The sequence below is a fragment of the Lithobates pipiens genome, unplaced genomic scaffold, assembly GCF_037356315.1.
Source record: "Lithobates pipiens isolate NorthernLeopardFrog02 unplaced genomic scaffold, aLitPip1_a1.2 Scaffold_8, whole genome shotgun sequence".
Classification (NCBI taxonomy): Eukaryota; Metazoa; Chordata; class Amphibia; order Anura; family Ranidae; genus Lithobates; species Lithobates pipiens.
In genome coordinates, this window is record NW_027507903.1 from 290,017,302 (window position 1) to 290,032,642 (window position 15,341).

General features: G+C 47.1%; 1 protein-coding gene across 2 annotated transcripts in view; it reads left to right on the forward strand.

Moving 5' to 3' along the window:
• The window catches only part of CDHR2 (cadherin related family member 2), a 225,239-nt gene that overhangs the window by 143,021 nt on the left and 66,877 nt on the right, over positions 1-15,341 (forward strand). For both annotated transcript variants that reach the window (XM_077472404.1, XM_077472405.1), the window contains exons 22-23: positions 4,239-4,390; positions 4,490-4,592. In XM_077472404.1, coding sequence (XP_077328530.1) covers positions 4,239-4,390; positions 4,490-4,592 — 255 coding nt within the window. The remainder of the gene's footprint in view (positions 1-4,238; positions 4,391-4,489; positions 4,593-15,341) is intronic.

The following is a 15,341-nucleotide window of genomic DNA, read 5'->3' on the forward strand; positions in this document are numbered from 1 at the left end:
TGACATGGAACAAGAACCTGGAAAAGAACAGGGCCCACCTTGCTTGTGGCGGTCTCAGCCTCTTTGTGGACTTCAGGTATTCCAGGTTCTTGTGGTCTGTGTAGATCAGGATAGGATGAGCGGCTCCTTCTAAAAGGTATTGCCATTCTTCCAGAGCAGATTTTATGGCCAGTAATTCCCGATCACCTACATCATAATTCCTCTCCACGGGGGACAGTTTGCAGGAAAAGAAGGCAACTGGAAATAGCAAGGCTTTGGTCCCTTGTCACTGGGAAAGGACAGCTCCAATGGCGATTTCTGAGGCGTCTACCTCCAGGACAAATGACAGGGAAGAATCAGGATGTTTCAAGAGATCAGCGGAAGTGAACAGTCTTTTGAGGGACTCGAAAGCGGCTTGAGCCTCTGGGGACCAATGAAAGCGCACCACTTGCTTGGTTAGTTGTGTAATAGGGCAGATGATAACAGAGAACCCCTTGATGAATTTCCTGTAAAAATTGGCGAAGCCAACAAAACGTTGGACCCCTTTCTTGTCTGTGGGAGCTGGCCAGTCAAGAATTGCAGAAATCTTCTGTGGATCCATCCTTATTCCTTCTACAGAAATTATTAGGCCCAAAAATGAGATGCTTTCTTGCTCAAAGGCACATTACTCAGCCTTGGCGTACAGTCCGTGTTGTCGGAGCCAGCTAGGACACATTTAACATGTTTACGGTGAGAGAGCAGAGAAGGGGAAAAATGAGGATGTCGTCTAAGTAGACTATGACGAACAAATCCAAATAGTCCCAGAAGACATCCTTTATGAAATACTGAAAGGTAGCGGGGGCATTACACAATCCGTAGGGCATCACCAAGTATTCAAAGTGCCTGAAGCGGGTGCAAAATGCCGTCTTCCACTCGTCCCCGCTTCTGATACAGATCAGATTGTAGGCCCCTCTGAGGTCCAGCTTAGTGAAAGTAGAGGCAGTTCCCAATCTCTGAAATAACTCTGGTACCAGAGGAAGCGGGTATCGGGTTTTAACTGTTATTTTGTTTAGTTCTCGATAGTCTATACAGGGCGGAAGGGTATGGTCTTTTTTTTACACAAAGAAGATACCCGCACCTGCTGGGGAAGTGGAAGGTCGAATGAAACCCTTCTTCAGGTTTTCGTCTATGTAAATTTTCAGGGTCTCTTGTTCCAATTCAGTCAGTGGAAAAATTCTGCCAAAGGGAACTTCAGCTCCGGGAAGAAGCTCAATGGGGCAGTCATATGCCTGATGGGGAGGCAAGGCTTCTGCCTCTTTTTTACTAAAGACGTCTAGGTAGTCATGATGCACTTGGGAACTGCCCGGCAAAGCTCAGAATCAGAGTCCAGGCATAATAGAGCAGGAGGTTCACCAGAATTCTTCAGGAAACAGTACTGCTGGCAATATGGAGAGAGAAACGTAAACCAGTTTATAGCAGGGTTATGGGCCTGCAGCCATGGCATGCCAAGAATGATAGGAAACAATGGAGTTGAGATAATGTCCAAACGAAGCAGTTCTTGGTGCAGGTTGGAGATAGTAACAGAAAGGGGAGCAGTCTCTTGTATAACTGGTCCAGATTTTATTGTTGAACCATCGGCCAGGTGGATAGAAAGTCCTTGAGCCTTGTACAGCAGAGGGATTTGATGTTTACTGGCAAAAGAAGAGTCCATAAAACAACTACAAGCCCCGGAGTCAATGATAGCGGGGATTTGCAAAGTCCTTCCTGGGAGCTGCAACGAGACAGAAAACGCGAGGTGAGAAGAGGTCTTAAGCCAAGCAGTAGTAGCACCAGAAGAGACAGACATGCACTTATGGAGCTTGGTAGGGCAGTTCCTGACATAGTGCCCAGGTTCTCCGCAGTAAAGGCACAAGTTGTTGACCCGACAACATTGGCATTCCTCCATCGTGAGAGCAGGGTGAAGAACTCCAAGCTGCATAGGTTCGGGAGTATCAGGTGCCGGAGCAGGACTGGGAGTGGAAGCCGGATGGGAGTAGTTAGGTACCCGAGGCAACATCCAGGAGGGACGAGTAGACCCAGCTCCTCTTTCAGCTCACCGCTCCCTCAGCCGCCGATCAGTTTGAATGGCAAGATTAATCAAGGCATCCAAGGTTTGTGTGATTCCAACATGAGCCAGTTCATCTTTCAGGGGGTCAGAGAGCCCCATAGGAAACTGGTAACGGAGGGCCGCATCGTTCCAGTCCGTGTCTGTACTCCAACGGCGGAATTCAGCGACATAGTCCTCTACAGCTCTACACCCCTGCTGGAGGGTATGCAGGGCAGCTTCTGCCGTTGCGGAGAGTTGAGGGTCCTCGTAGAGCAGGGCCATCGTGTCAAAGAAGGTGTCCAGGTTAGTTAACACCTCGGCTTTCTGTTCCAGTAAACAATGAGCCCAAGCTTGAGGATCTCCCAGGAGCAAAGACACCACAAAACCCACTTTGGTGGCCTCAAGTGAAAAGGTGTGAGGTTGTAGGGCATAGTACAGTTCGCATGAGTTCCGGAATGGAATACCCTGATTTTACTTCGCTCCCCGGAAAACTTTTCAGGAGTGGGAACTCTGGGTTCAGGAGGCAACATAACTACTGTCGGAGAAGTGGTGCTGGAGGCAGAAGTGGATGGAAGAGGAGGCCCCTGAGTGGTAGTGGGTGAAGTAAGAGCTTGGACCTTTTCTTCCAGACATGTGTATCCTTCCTGGAGTCTCTTGACAGCCTGGGTAAGGCTTGCCAGATGCAGACAAAGTTCCTCCATGGGAGAGGCTCCCTGCGCAGGCTCAGTCATGGCTGTCTGATACTGTCACGTACCTAGTGGAAGAGCCTGACCTGCAGGGAGAGACCTCTCTTGCGGCTCCAACTCGAGGGCCCTGGTAGAGTATACAGGAAGCACAAAAGTCCGGAGTGGCACGAGTGCCTGGCAGGATCAACAGCAGCGGAGGGGTCTGGAACCCGGGAAGTACTGTGTAGCGGAACCTCCAGCAGGATCAGGAGACAGGCTGGGACCGGGAAGGAGCTGGGTCAGCAGGCGGGTGCAGCAGGCTGGAACAGAACAGCAGGTAGGCAGCTGGAACCAGGACTCAGAAGCAGGAACTCAGGCTGAAGCTGGACTGCAGGCAGGAGCTGGACCAACAACTGGAGGCAGGACAGCAGACTGGCACCAGGAACCAGGATGCTGGAAGCAGGGAAGTCAGACAGGCAGGGTCGGTGGTCAGACGGTCAGCGGAGATACCAAAGGAGCAAGCAGGAGGATGGTCGGACAAGCTGGATCGGTAATCAGACAGACAGCAGAGGTACCAGAGGATTAAGCAGAAGGGTAGTCGGGCAGGCCGGAATCAGGTGCAGGCGGATAGCAGAGATGGTAGGTAGACAAGCCGGGTCAAAGGTCACAGAAGGGTCAGAATACTCGCACGTTGTAGATCAGACAGCAAGATCTCAATGTGACAGACCGAGTTAAATAGCCCGTCTGGCGCCAACAGGCGAACTCGTGGCGGAAGGCCCAGACTGTCTTTTGCTGGCAGGATCTTCCTGACAGTTAGTGATATGTTTACATAAATCTGAATCAGTACATAGGACTGCATCTAACGCTAAATATGTGAATAAATATGCCCCTATGCTAACCTACAGGGGTGTATTGAGAGCCATGTGGTAAGAGGTCAAAGGGGCAGTGTGTCCGGCTTGTACTGTATATGTAAATGTGTAATTACCATGATGGCACCCTCCAAATCACACTAATTGTACACTCACTGCTAAGCCTGCAAAAGAAAAAAAGAGAAAATCCCAGCCTTTTCTTTTCTCATCTTTTTACAAATCTGCATATTGACCAGTGTCAGTGCTAAACTTTTTTGGGGGGGCAGCAAGCAAACCCCCCTAGGTCCGTACTCTCCCCTCCAGGGTTGCGGCGGCTTCCCCGGCTTCTCCTCCCAGCCAAACTGGTCTTCTTTAGATCCGCCTCCTGTCCTGGCCGGGGGGAGAATCCAAAACCCAAAAGCGAATATTGATTCACTAGTGTCACAAGTGGCCCAACCTTTTACAGGCCAATTGGAGCCTCAGGTTCTAATCATGTGCTTGAAAAAAAACCCTCATATAAACCTATAAGTCTGACGCCCCCCTTGCAACCCTGCATGCAATCGAGGGGGGGGGGGGGCAGCGTCCCTGCAAACTTTATGGACCGGCTGCTCCTTGACATTTTGCCCACTGTGGCCAGATATAAATTGTAAAGAATAGTTACGCTTTTTTGTTTATTTGCAGGCACAAGATAAAGACAGTGGGCAAAATGCTGAGCTAATTTTTTCCATCGACAAAGTGGATTTTATCTTTTCAACTGGTGGAGTCCAGCAACTTGGCAATTTATTCACTGCTGTCACAATCAATGAAAATAATATTTACATTGGCTCCATCAGGTCAGTTATTAACATAATGATTAACAGAACATTTTCCTTGTTTTACATTGATCTACTGAATGTAGAATTATGAACATGCTAATTATTTTCTCTTTGTAGACTTGCCAGCAATCTTGATAGAACATTGAAGGGGCAATATAATGTAACAGTCAGAGTGACCGACAAAGGAAACCCTCCACTTATAGCCACACAGTTTATAACAGTAAGACAGCAACACATTAAAACGATGAAAAATTGTACTGTTCTATACAACTCCAGTGTCTGTTTTTGATGGTATGTTATGATTGGATGGGACTTCAAGGCCTCCTGTTTTAAGGAATACACACATTTTGTGTACCATTAAAGCCAGATACCCATAAGGCGCGCCTGCCGTGCTCTTAGGCTCGGTTCACACAGGGGCGACTTGTCCAGGCGACTTCGCCGCCTGACAAGTCGCGCTCCGTTCTGTGCTATGGAACCGTTCTAATAGGAGCGACTCAAGTCGCTCCGACTTAGAAAAAAGGTTCCTGTACTACTTTTGTGGCGACTTCGGGCGACTTGCATTGACTTCTATACAGAAGTCGTTTTGCAAGTCGCCGCTGATCGTGTGCAGGTCGCGGCAGGTCGCGGCGCTGCAAGTCGTGCCGCCCGCTGTGTGAACCGAGCCTTAAGCTAGACTCTTTTAATGGGACACTTTTTGGCAGGTGTCGACTGCTGTGCTCTGAATACCACTACATAGAATACATCTGCTGTGTCCCTATGTTAATATATCAATGGTACACAATCATTGGATACTATTTTGGAAGATATATTTCAGATATGCTGTGCCTTTTGGTCTTGAGGATACTACTCATTGTGCTTATTTGAATAAGAGCTTCACCATTATAATATTTTGATTTTATTGGATGCCTGTGGCTCACCATTGGAGGGAAGCCCTACAGATGCCAAAGAGACAATAAATTAGCTTTTAGATTTAGTATCATGAATTATACAAAAAGAGAGGGGGAGGGAGAAAGTTGGGACTTTAAATGAGGCATTGAATGTATCAATTCATCTGCCTCCATCCCTGGTTCAATATAAAAAGAATATTTTATGGTGGGACTTTAAATGAAGCATAGCTGCACAGTAGGTATGCAAGGACATGTCCGAAATTGATTGGTTGAGTTACAGAATTCAGAAAGTATAAAGTAATGAAATCATAAACAATAGTATCAATAAGTTATATTTCATAAAAGTATATGTACAAGCGCATATTGCAACATGATTTACAGTAGTAATCAACATCTTAGTAACATCCATGTTACTAAGATGTTGATTACTACTGTAAATCATGTTGCAATATGCGCTTGTACATATACTTTTATGAAATATAACTTATTGATACTATTGTTTATGATTTCATTACTTTATACTTTCTGAATTCTGTAACTCAACCAATCAATTTCGGACATGTCCTTGCATACCTACTGTGCAGCTATGCTTCATTTAAAGTCCCGCCATAAAATATTCTTTTTATATCATGAATTATGTTGGGGTGTAATGGGGGTCATGTCCATTTGGGATATTTGTTTTTAAAGTGGAGTAAATAATTAAGTCCTGCTAGATCCCTTCAGTTGGCCCTTTTGCACGTATATCTATATAAAACAATAAAAATAAGTGCCTATACTGTTGAAAATTCAGTAATACACTGTCTCACCCTGCTCTGCACATGCTCAGTTGCTCTCCATTGTGTCAAAAATCAGAGCCACTAGAGGCTGATCCATTGATAGCCTAAGGGCTTTAGCAAAGAATTAACAGGTGCAGTGCTGGAGGCAATTTACAGCACATGCTAATTTTGGTAACATAATAATACAAAACATAAAGAGCATTATTTTTTATCAAGTTGTTATGGGTTAAAGTGGTTGTAAACCCTTACAAACCACTATGACCTTAATCTAGGCTTTCCTGTAGGTCCAAGAAATATCTCCTAAACCTACACGGTTTAGGAGATGTTTGCCAAAAGACAGGCACCGCTGTCTACGCCGCATGCGCCGTAGACAGCAGCGTGCAGGCTCACTTAGAGCGCCGCTGTTAACGGCGATATGCCGCGAGTGGCAGCTCGCATGCGTGTGAGTGACGTCATCGCGGCTCCGTCGAATGACAGCGCCGGAGCAGCGAGACCCACCAAGAAGATGGAGGCTCCGTACACAAGGTGGCAGCGGTGACTTCGCTGGGTCCTGTGTCAGGTAAGTGACACATAATCGACTACTATGCGATGCATAGTAGTCCATTATGCTTTACCTTTGCAGGGAATCAAAGAGGGTTTACTTCCTCTTTAAGTTACACTTTAAGTTGAGGCATGTTTTTTAAATGTGTGTGTGTGTGTGTGTGTCAAATGAAATCCTTTTTTTTGTATTTTGGTTACAAGCAGTTCATGGTTATACATTCATATGTTAGACCCTGTGTATTGAAGTCATAAATTGAATAAATTAACATGCTCCAAGGAAGCCATGTTTTCGTGTAGCGCTCCCGTCTACTCTGAGCAGTAAGCACTCATGCCGCGTACACATGTAGCAAACTATCCGGCGGACTTAGTCTGCCGGACTTCCGAACGGGCTACCTGCCCACACACGGCACTTTTTCAGCGGACTAATACGGCGTACTAAGTCCGCCGGACTAGCTGCCGTACCTTTGAAATGAACGGACTCGCCGACACACACGGAGAAAAGTCCGCTCATTTTGAGCGCGTCTCCAGGTAGCCGAGGCCAGCGAAGGAGGCATCGCTGGCCCCGTCACCTGGTATGGACTTAAAGGGGAACCCCAACGCCGAAAAAAATCGGCGTGGGGGTCCCCCCAGGTCCACATCAGACCCTTGTCCGAGCACGCTACCCGGCCGGCTAGGAAAGGGGGGGCGAGCGAGCGCCCCCCCTCCTGAGCCGTACCAGGCTGCGTGCCCTCAACATGGGGGGTGCCTTGGGGAAGGGGGGGCCGCACGCCCCCCCACCCCAAAGCACCTTGTCCCCATGTTGATGAGTTGATGATTTATTGCACAGCTCCGGGGGTCTTCCGTCCGTCTTCGGGGGTCTTCTCGCCGGACTCCTCCGCTATCTTCTGCTAGCTCTTTTGCTAGCGGAGGAGCCCGGCTTTCTTCTTCGCCGCCGCCCTCTTCTTCCGACTTCGGGGGTATTGTTCCCCTCTTCGGTTCTTCTTACGGGCCACCGCGACCTTCTTCTAGCTCTTTTACAGGCGGTGGCCCGGTCTTCTGTCGCCGCTGTCGCCGTCTTCTGTTCTTCTCTTCTTCTCTTCAGATGTTGCCTCGTCGCTCTCTCTGCTCACAATGACGGGGACATGGCGCGCAGCGACTTATATAGGGACATCACCGAGTGATGCCCCCATCCCAGTATGATGTCACAGTCCCAGCATCCTCTGGGATGCGACGAGGTAACATCTGAAGAGAAGAACAGAAGACGGTGACTGCGGCGACAGAAGACCGGGCCACCGCCTGTAAAAGAGCTAGAAGAAGGCGCGGTGGCCCGGCAAGAAGAACCGAAGAGGGGGGACAAGACCCCCGAAGTCAGAAGAAGAGGGCGGCGGCGAAGAAGAAAGCCGGGCTCCTCTGCTAGCAAAAGAGCTAGCAGAAGATAGCGGAGGAGTCAGGCGAGAAGACCCCCGAAGACGGACAGAAGACCCCCGGAGCTGTGCAATAAACTATTTTAACCCTAGTGTGTTGTGTTTTTTTTACTTTTATTTACAGGTGAATGGGTAGGGGTACATTGTACCCCATACTCATTCACATAGGGTGGGGGCCGGTATCCGGGGGTTAAAGGGGGCTCCTGGATTCTGATAAGCCCCCCCGCCCGCAGACACCGACAACCAACGGCCCTTGTCCTCATCAACATGGGGACAAGGTGCTTTGGGGTGGCACCCCCCATGTTGAGGGCACGCGGCCTGGTACGGCTTAGGGGGGGGCGCTTGCTCGCCCCCCCTTTCCTGGCTGGCCGGGTAGCATGCTCGGACAAGGGTCTGATGTGGAACTGGGGGGGGGGCCCCCACGCCGATTTTTTTTCGCCGTTGGGGTTCCCCTTTAAGTCCATACCAGGTGACGGGGCCGGCGACGCCTCCTTCGCTGGCCCCGGCTACCTGGAGACGTGTTTAAAATGAGCGGACTTTTCTCCGAGCGAGAAAAGTCCGCTCATTTCAAAAGTACAGCAGACTGGCACACACACGGCCGGATTGTCCGCCGAAATGCGAGTCAGACGGAAAGATTGGAGTGCAAAAATACTTTCTAAGTCCGCCGTACTTTTGGGTAAAAAAAGTTCGCCGGAGGCTACACACGGGGGGATTGTAGTCCGCCGGACTTTTCCACCGGATTGTTTGATCGTGTGTACGCGGCATTAGTCTCCCAGGTTGTTGATATCCTCTACCTTGTTGAGGTTACCTTGTTCTTTAAGTTCTGGTTTAGAACATTAAAGATAAAACATAAGGACTTTTGTATATTGTTTATTAAAAAGACAGAAAAAGGGATTAAACCAGATACAGTGGTGTGAGGGGGTTCGCTCGGTAGCGGGTGTGTGTGACCCCCTGGATGGGTTCACAACACAAAGTCAGGCACAGCAGACAGCGGTGTAGGTGCAAAAAACAAAAGATCCGGTTTATTTAGGCTACATGCAGTGATACATATAACAGCCAAACAAAATAAAACAAGAAAATAAATCCTGGTCAGCTTGACCTCTAACTACACACGTAGACTCCCTGTCTAACAACTGGGTGCAGCCTTGTGCTGCCCCAGTCCCTGTCTCTATTGTAGGGGTTTGCCACACAGGCGTTAACTCACCGCACTGAACAGATCTCAGACTCCCCAGTCTATACACACAAAACTGGTTCCAGGATGGAGCATCTCCCTATGCATGCTGGGGTTTTTTGTAGAGGTCTTAATGAGCCCACTTACTACAGCTGGGCTCATTAACTCTTCCTCTCTAATTGTAAAAGTCTGCATAAAGCCTGAATCTAGGACACACATATTTCCCATCCTGAATACAACCAGGTGATTTTACCTGCGTGCTGCCACATACCCCCCCTCTTGTTTCAACCTTGGGGTTGTAACACAAGCAGCCAGACACGCATGTATCCGAGACAAAGCATCCACATTCCCCATTTTAACACCAGGGTGATGCTTAACTGTAAAGTTAAATTCCTGTAGGGCCAGGAACCACCTATTTACCCTTCTATTGGTCTCCTTGTTTTGAGCCATCCACTTTAAAGGAGCGTGATCAGTCACCAGGTCAAAGTGCCTACCTAGCAGATAGTACCGAAGGGAATCTAGAGCCCACTTCACTGCTAAACATTCCTTCTCAATCGTGGAGTAATTTACCTCATGGGACTTTAACTTCCTGCTGAGGTAAATGACTGGGTGCTCTTCCCTGTTCCAGACCTGGGATAACACTGCTCCTAACCCAACGTCTGATGCATCAGTTTGTACAACAAAGTCCTTAGAGAAGTCTGGTGAGTACAACACTGGCTGGCTACATAAGGCTGTTTTTAAGGACTGAAATGCTTCCTCAGCCTCTGGGGACCATTTAACCATAACCGACTCTTTCCCTTTTGTCAGGTTGGTGAGGGGCACAGCCTGAGAAGCAAAATGGGGAATGAATCGTCGATAATAGCCAGCGATTCCCAGAAAGGCTCGTACCTGTTTCTTGCTGTTGGGACGTGGCCAACTCTGTATGGCCTCGACTTTATTGACTTGGGGTTTTATCACCCCCCTCCCAATAGTGTACCCAAGATATTTGGCCTCCTCCTGTCCAATGGTACACTTCTTTGGATTGGCCGTAAACCCAGCTTCCCGGATAGAGTCTAGGAATGCTTGTACTTTTGGCAAATGTGAGACCCAGTCTGTGCTATGGATAATCACATCATCCAGGTAAGCTGCAGCATATTTATGATGGGGCCTCAGAATCTTATCCATTTTCCGCTGGAATGTTGCCGGTGCATTCTGTAACCCAAACGGCATTCTCTTATATTGGAATGCCCCATCTGGGGTTACAAACGCAGTTTTCTCCTTGGCCGACTCGGCCAGGGGAATTTGCCAATACCCTTTGGTGAGATCAAGAGTTGTCATATATCGGGCTGTTCCCAGCCGGTCAACCAACTCATCTATACGTGGCATGGGGTAGGTGTCAAATTTTGTAACTTTATTTAATTGTCTAAAATCGTTACAAAACCGCCAGCTCCCATCAGGTTTGGGCACTAGTACAATAGGACTGGACCAGTCACTCTGGGACTCCTCTATCACACCCAATTCCAGCATCCTTTGAACCTCCCCACGTATTGCCTCCCGTCGGGCCTCTGGTATTCTATAAGGTTTTCGTTTTACCCTTTCTCCTGGCGGGGTGATAATGTCATGCTCTACGCCAGATGTTTGTCCCGGAAGCTCAGAGAAAATCTCTTTGTTACGAAGTACAAACTCTTTAACCTCCTATTGTTGGGGTTTCGATAAGGTGTCTGCTATTCCAACCTCAGGAACTAAGCAATCAGGCTGTACTTGTGACAAAGTCTCTGCAACTAGGGATTCCCTATCCCTCCAGGCTTTCAGCAGATTGACGTGATAGATCTGCTCCGGCTTTCGCCTTCCTGGCTGTCTAACCCTGTAGTTCACCTCACAAATTTTTTCAATTACTTCATATGGACCTTGCCATTTGGCCAGAAATTTGCTTTCAACCGTAGGGACTAGCACCAAGACCCTATCCCCCGGGGAAAAAGTACGTGTCTTGGCCCCACGGTTGTACACTCTCTGCTGTGCTAACTGCGCTTGGGTTAAATGTTCCTTTACAATTGGCATTACCTGTGCAATTCTATCTTGCATCAGGGCGACATGCTCAATCACACTCCTGTGAGGAGAACTCTCATTTTCCCAAGTTTCCTTGGCGATATCCAGCAGCCCTCTTGGGTGTCTCCCATAGAGCAACTCGAAGGGTGAGAAACCCGTAGAGGATTGGGGTACCTCCCTAATAGCAAACATCAGATAGGGTATTAGACAATCCCAATTCTTTCCATCTCTATCCACCACCTTCTTTAACATTTGTTTTAGGGTTTTGTTGAATCTTTCAACCAACCCATCTGTTTGGGGGTGATACACAGATGTACGCAATTGCTTCACTTTGTACAACTTGCATAATTCTTTCATAACCCGGGACATAAAGGGTGTACCTTGGTCCGTAAGCAGTTCCTTACAAATGGAAAAAATATACCGCGCTAAGAAAAAAACATAAATACAAATAAACTATATGTGAAACAGGCTGCAGCAATAGATGTGATATAACACCCAACAGATATGCAAAAATAGAAAACTGCGCCAACCCTATACTAATAAAAATAATAATAGTGAAAAAAGTATATAATAATAAATAAATAAATAAAAATAAAAATAAAAAAATATATATGAAATATATTATCGAAATATGTAAGTGATTATCACAAATGATTATAACAATAAGAACACCTTAAGTGCAAAATAAAACACAGCAATACATCAGGAATAGTGTCATAAACAAAAGTCCAATCATGAAAAGTTCATATGTGAATCTGGATAAACGTTTGTGACACCACAGTGATTCAACACGATCCAAAAGCGCATGAAAGTGCCCGTCACCGTATATTAGATGCGCTTACCAGAAAATAGGCAAGTTAGGGCGTTTATATATATTCAATGGGTCTCATCAGAAGATATCCTCCTCTTTAGTGGGTCAACTCTTCATCTCATAATAGTGCCCTCCAGATAATAATGATACTTCGTGATCCCAAATGGGGAGCTCAGTAATGCCCACAGTGAAGGAGCCGTGTGGGTGGGAAACACTGGCAGATAGAAGGTGAACAGGATATCTCTGAGTGATCAGCCTCCAGGGACCGTCCACATCTCCTTTCTTTTTTGGGCATTACTGAGCTCCCCATTTGGGATCACGAAGTATCATTATTATCTGGAGGGCACTATTATGAGATGAAGAGTTGACCCACTAAAGAGGAGGATATCTTCTGATGAGACCCATTGAATATATATAAACGCCCTAACTTGCCTATTTTCTGGTAAGCGCATCTAATATACGGTGACGGGCACTTTCATGCGCTTTTGGATCGTGTTGAATCACTGTGGTGTCACAAACGTTTATCCAGATTCACATATGAACTTTTCATGATTGGACTTTTGTTTATGACACTATTCCTGATGTATTGCTGTGTTTTATTTTGCACTTAAGGTGTTCTTATTGTTATAATCATTTGTGATAATCACTTACATATTTCGATAATATATTTCATATATATTTTTTTATTTTTATTTTTATTTATTTATTTATTATTATATACTTTTTTCACTATTATTATTTTTATTAGTATAGGGTTGGCGCAGTTTTCTATTTTTGCAGTTCCTTACAAATACCCACGCGGCTAAAAACAAGGGATAGCTCTTTGGCTATGGTTTTGGCCGAGGTATTTCGGAGAGGAATTGCTTCCGGATAACGGGTGGCATAGTCCAATATAACCAAAATGTACTGATGCCCCCTAGCAGACTTCATTATCGGACCTACCAAATCCATTGCGATCCTCTCAAAGGGGACCTCAATGATAGGAAGAGGTACCAGTGGGTTACGGAAATGTGGCATAGGTGCCGACTTCTGACACACAGGGCAGGAGGAACAATACTTTTCTATTTCCTTCATGACCCCAGGCCAATAGAATCTCTGCAATACCCTCTCTCTGGTTTTCTCTGTCCCCAGATGTCCTCCCAGAATGTGTCCATGAGCCAATTCTAACACCAACTTCCTGTAAGGTTTGGGCACTACAAGTTGCTCAATGGTTTCTTCTGCCCTTTGAGCCACTCGATATAGCAGGTCCCTTTCCATAGTGAAGTAAGGATAAGGGCAAGTCTTATCTGGGTTCACTAACTCGCCATCTATTTTCACCACATTTTCCCGTGCCTTTATTAGGGTGGGGTCTTTTAACTGTTCTGTGGCAAAATTTTCCCTGTGAACCTCAAGATCCGAAAACTCCACAGACGGCATGTTTTCATCTGAGGATGTTGGCTCCTCCCCAGTTTCTCGAGTTTCCCCCGCCAATACCGACAAGGGAAATTCAGGAGAGTCCTCACCACTCCCAGAGGAATTCTGGTCATCTTCCTGGTTTATAGGGGCACCAATGGGGGCCTCAGGACAATCCCAGAGTTCCCAGAATTTTGGAAAATCCCTTCCCACAATAGCATCATGTGGTAACTGAGACACTAACCCCACCTGATGAGAGAGGTTACCTTTGGGGGTCTCAAAAAACACTGAAGTTACAGGATACTCTCGGGTGTCCCCATGCACACAAATAACAGCCACCCTGTTCTTCCCAGAGACCTCTGTAGTAACTAATTCAGCTTTTATCAATGTTACCAGGCTACCTGAATCTAGCAGCACATCAACATGTCTACCATTAATACACATTTTACATAAATGTTTCTCAGGTCCCCGAATGGCAGTGCATGCAACTGTCGCAAACAGCGACTGACGTCTCTCCCTTATAAAGTCACATTGCATAGGCTCATCCACAACTGGGCAATTGGCTGCAATATGTCCCTCTTGCCGGCAGCGGTAGCAAATAATCTTTTTCGCTGCCTCTTGCAGCATGGGCTTCCTGGGCTGCTCCCGCCAGACCTTAGGTAGAACTCCCACCCTCTCACTCTCTCCACCCTCACCCCTTGGAGTCATCTTACCCGCCACTGGGGATGATCTGGTCTTAGGGGGGAAAGTTCGTGAGTCCCTGGAAGAGGTGGTCAAGTTCTCTGTAGCCAAGTACCTCTCAACCAGATCCACAAGTTTATCTGCATTTTCTGGGTCTCCATGGCTTACCCATTTTTGGATGGCAGTAGGAAGAGCTCTCAGGAAACGATCCATAACCACCCGTTCCACAATGTTTGGTGCGGTCAAAATCTCTGGCTGCAGCCACTTCCTGCTCAGGTGAATGAGATCATACATCTGAGACCTGGGAGGTTTTCCAACCTGAAAAGTCCAGTTATGCACACGCTGAGCCCGGACTGCCAGGGTGACACCCAGCCGTGCCAATATTTCTGCTTTTAGCACCACATAGTCTTTTGCTTGGTCAGGCTCTAGGTCATAATAAGCTTTCTGCGATTCCCCAGTTAACAGAGGGGCCACCAGTCCAGCCCATTGCTCCTTAGGCCACTTTTCCCTTTCAGCAGTCCTTTCAAATGTGGTCAAAAACACCTCCGGATCATCCTCTCCAGTCATTTTTGTCAGTAAACGGCTCACACCAAAGGTTGCGGTATTATTGTACCCACTTGCTTCATTGGTCTGCGGACGTTGCTGTATCAATGTCTCTATTTGCTGTTTAAAATTCTGCTCTTGCTTCTGCAACAGGTCTATGAAGCGGGCTTCAGATCGCTGCTGGGCTTGTTGCTGAGCTTCCAAACTCTGCTGCAAAGTTGCATTTGTCTGCTGCTGATTTGCATTTGCCTGCTGCTGGGCTTCCAAACTCTGCTGCAAAGTTGCATTTGTCTGCTGCTGATTTGCATTTGCCTGCTGCTGGGCTTGTTGTTGAGCTGCAAGGCTCTTTTGTAAAGCTGCATTTGTTTGCTGCTGGTTTGCATTTGCTAGAGCCAGCTGTCTCAGTATCTCCTCCATGCTGGCCTTAACAAAAAAAAAAAAAAAACTGCCAAAATTCTCCACCAACTGTGAGGGGGTTCGCTCGGTAGCGGGTGTGTGTGACCCCCTGGATGGGTTCACAACACAAAGTCAGGCACAGCAGACAGCGGTGTAGGTGCAAAAAACAAAAGATCCGGTTTATTTAGGCTACATGCAGTGATACATATAACAGCCAAACAAAATAAAACAAGAAAATAAATCCTGGTCAGCTTGACCTCTAACTACACACGTAGACTCCCTGTCTAACAACTGGGTGCAGCCTTGTGCTGCCCCAGTCCCTGTCTCTATTGTAGGGGTTTGCC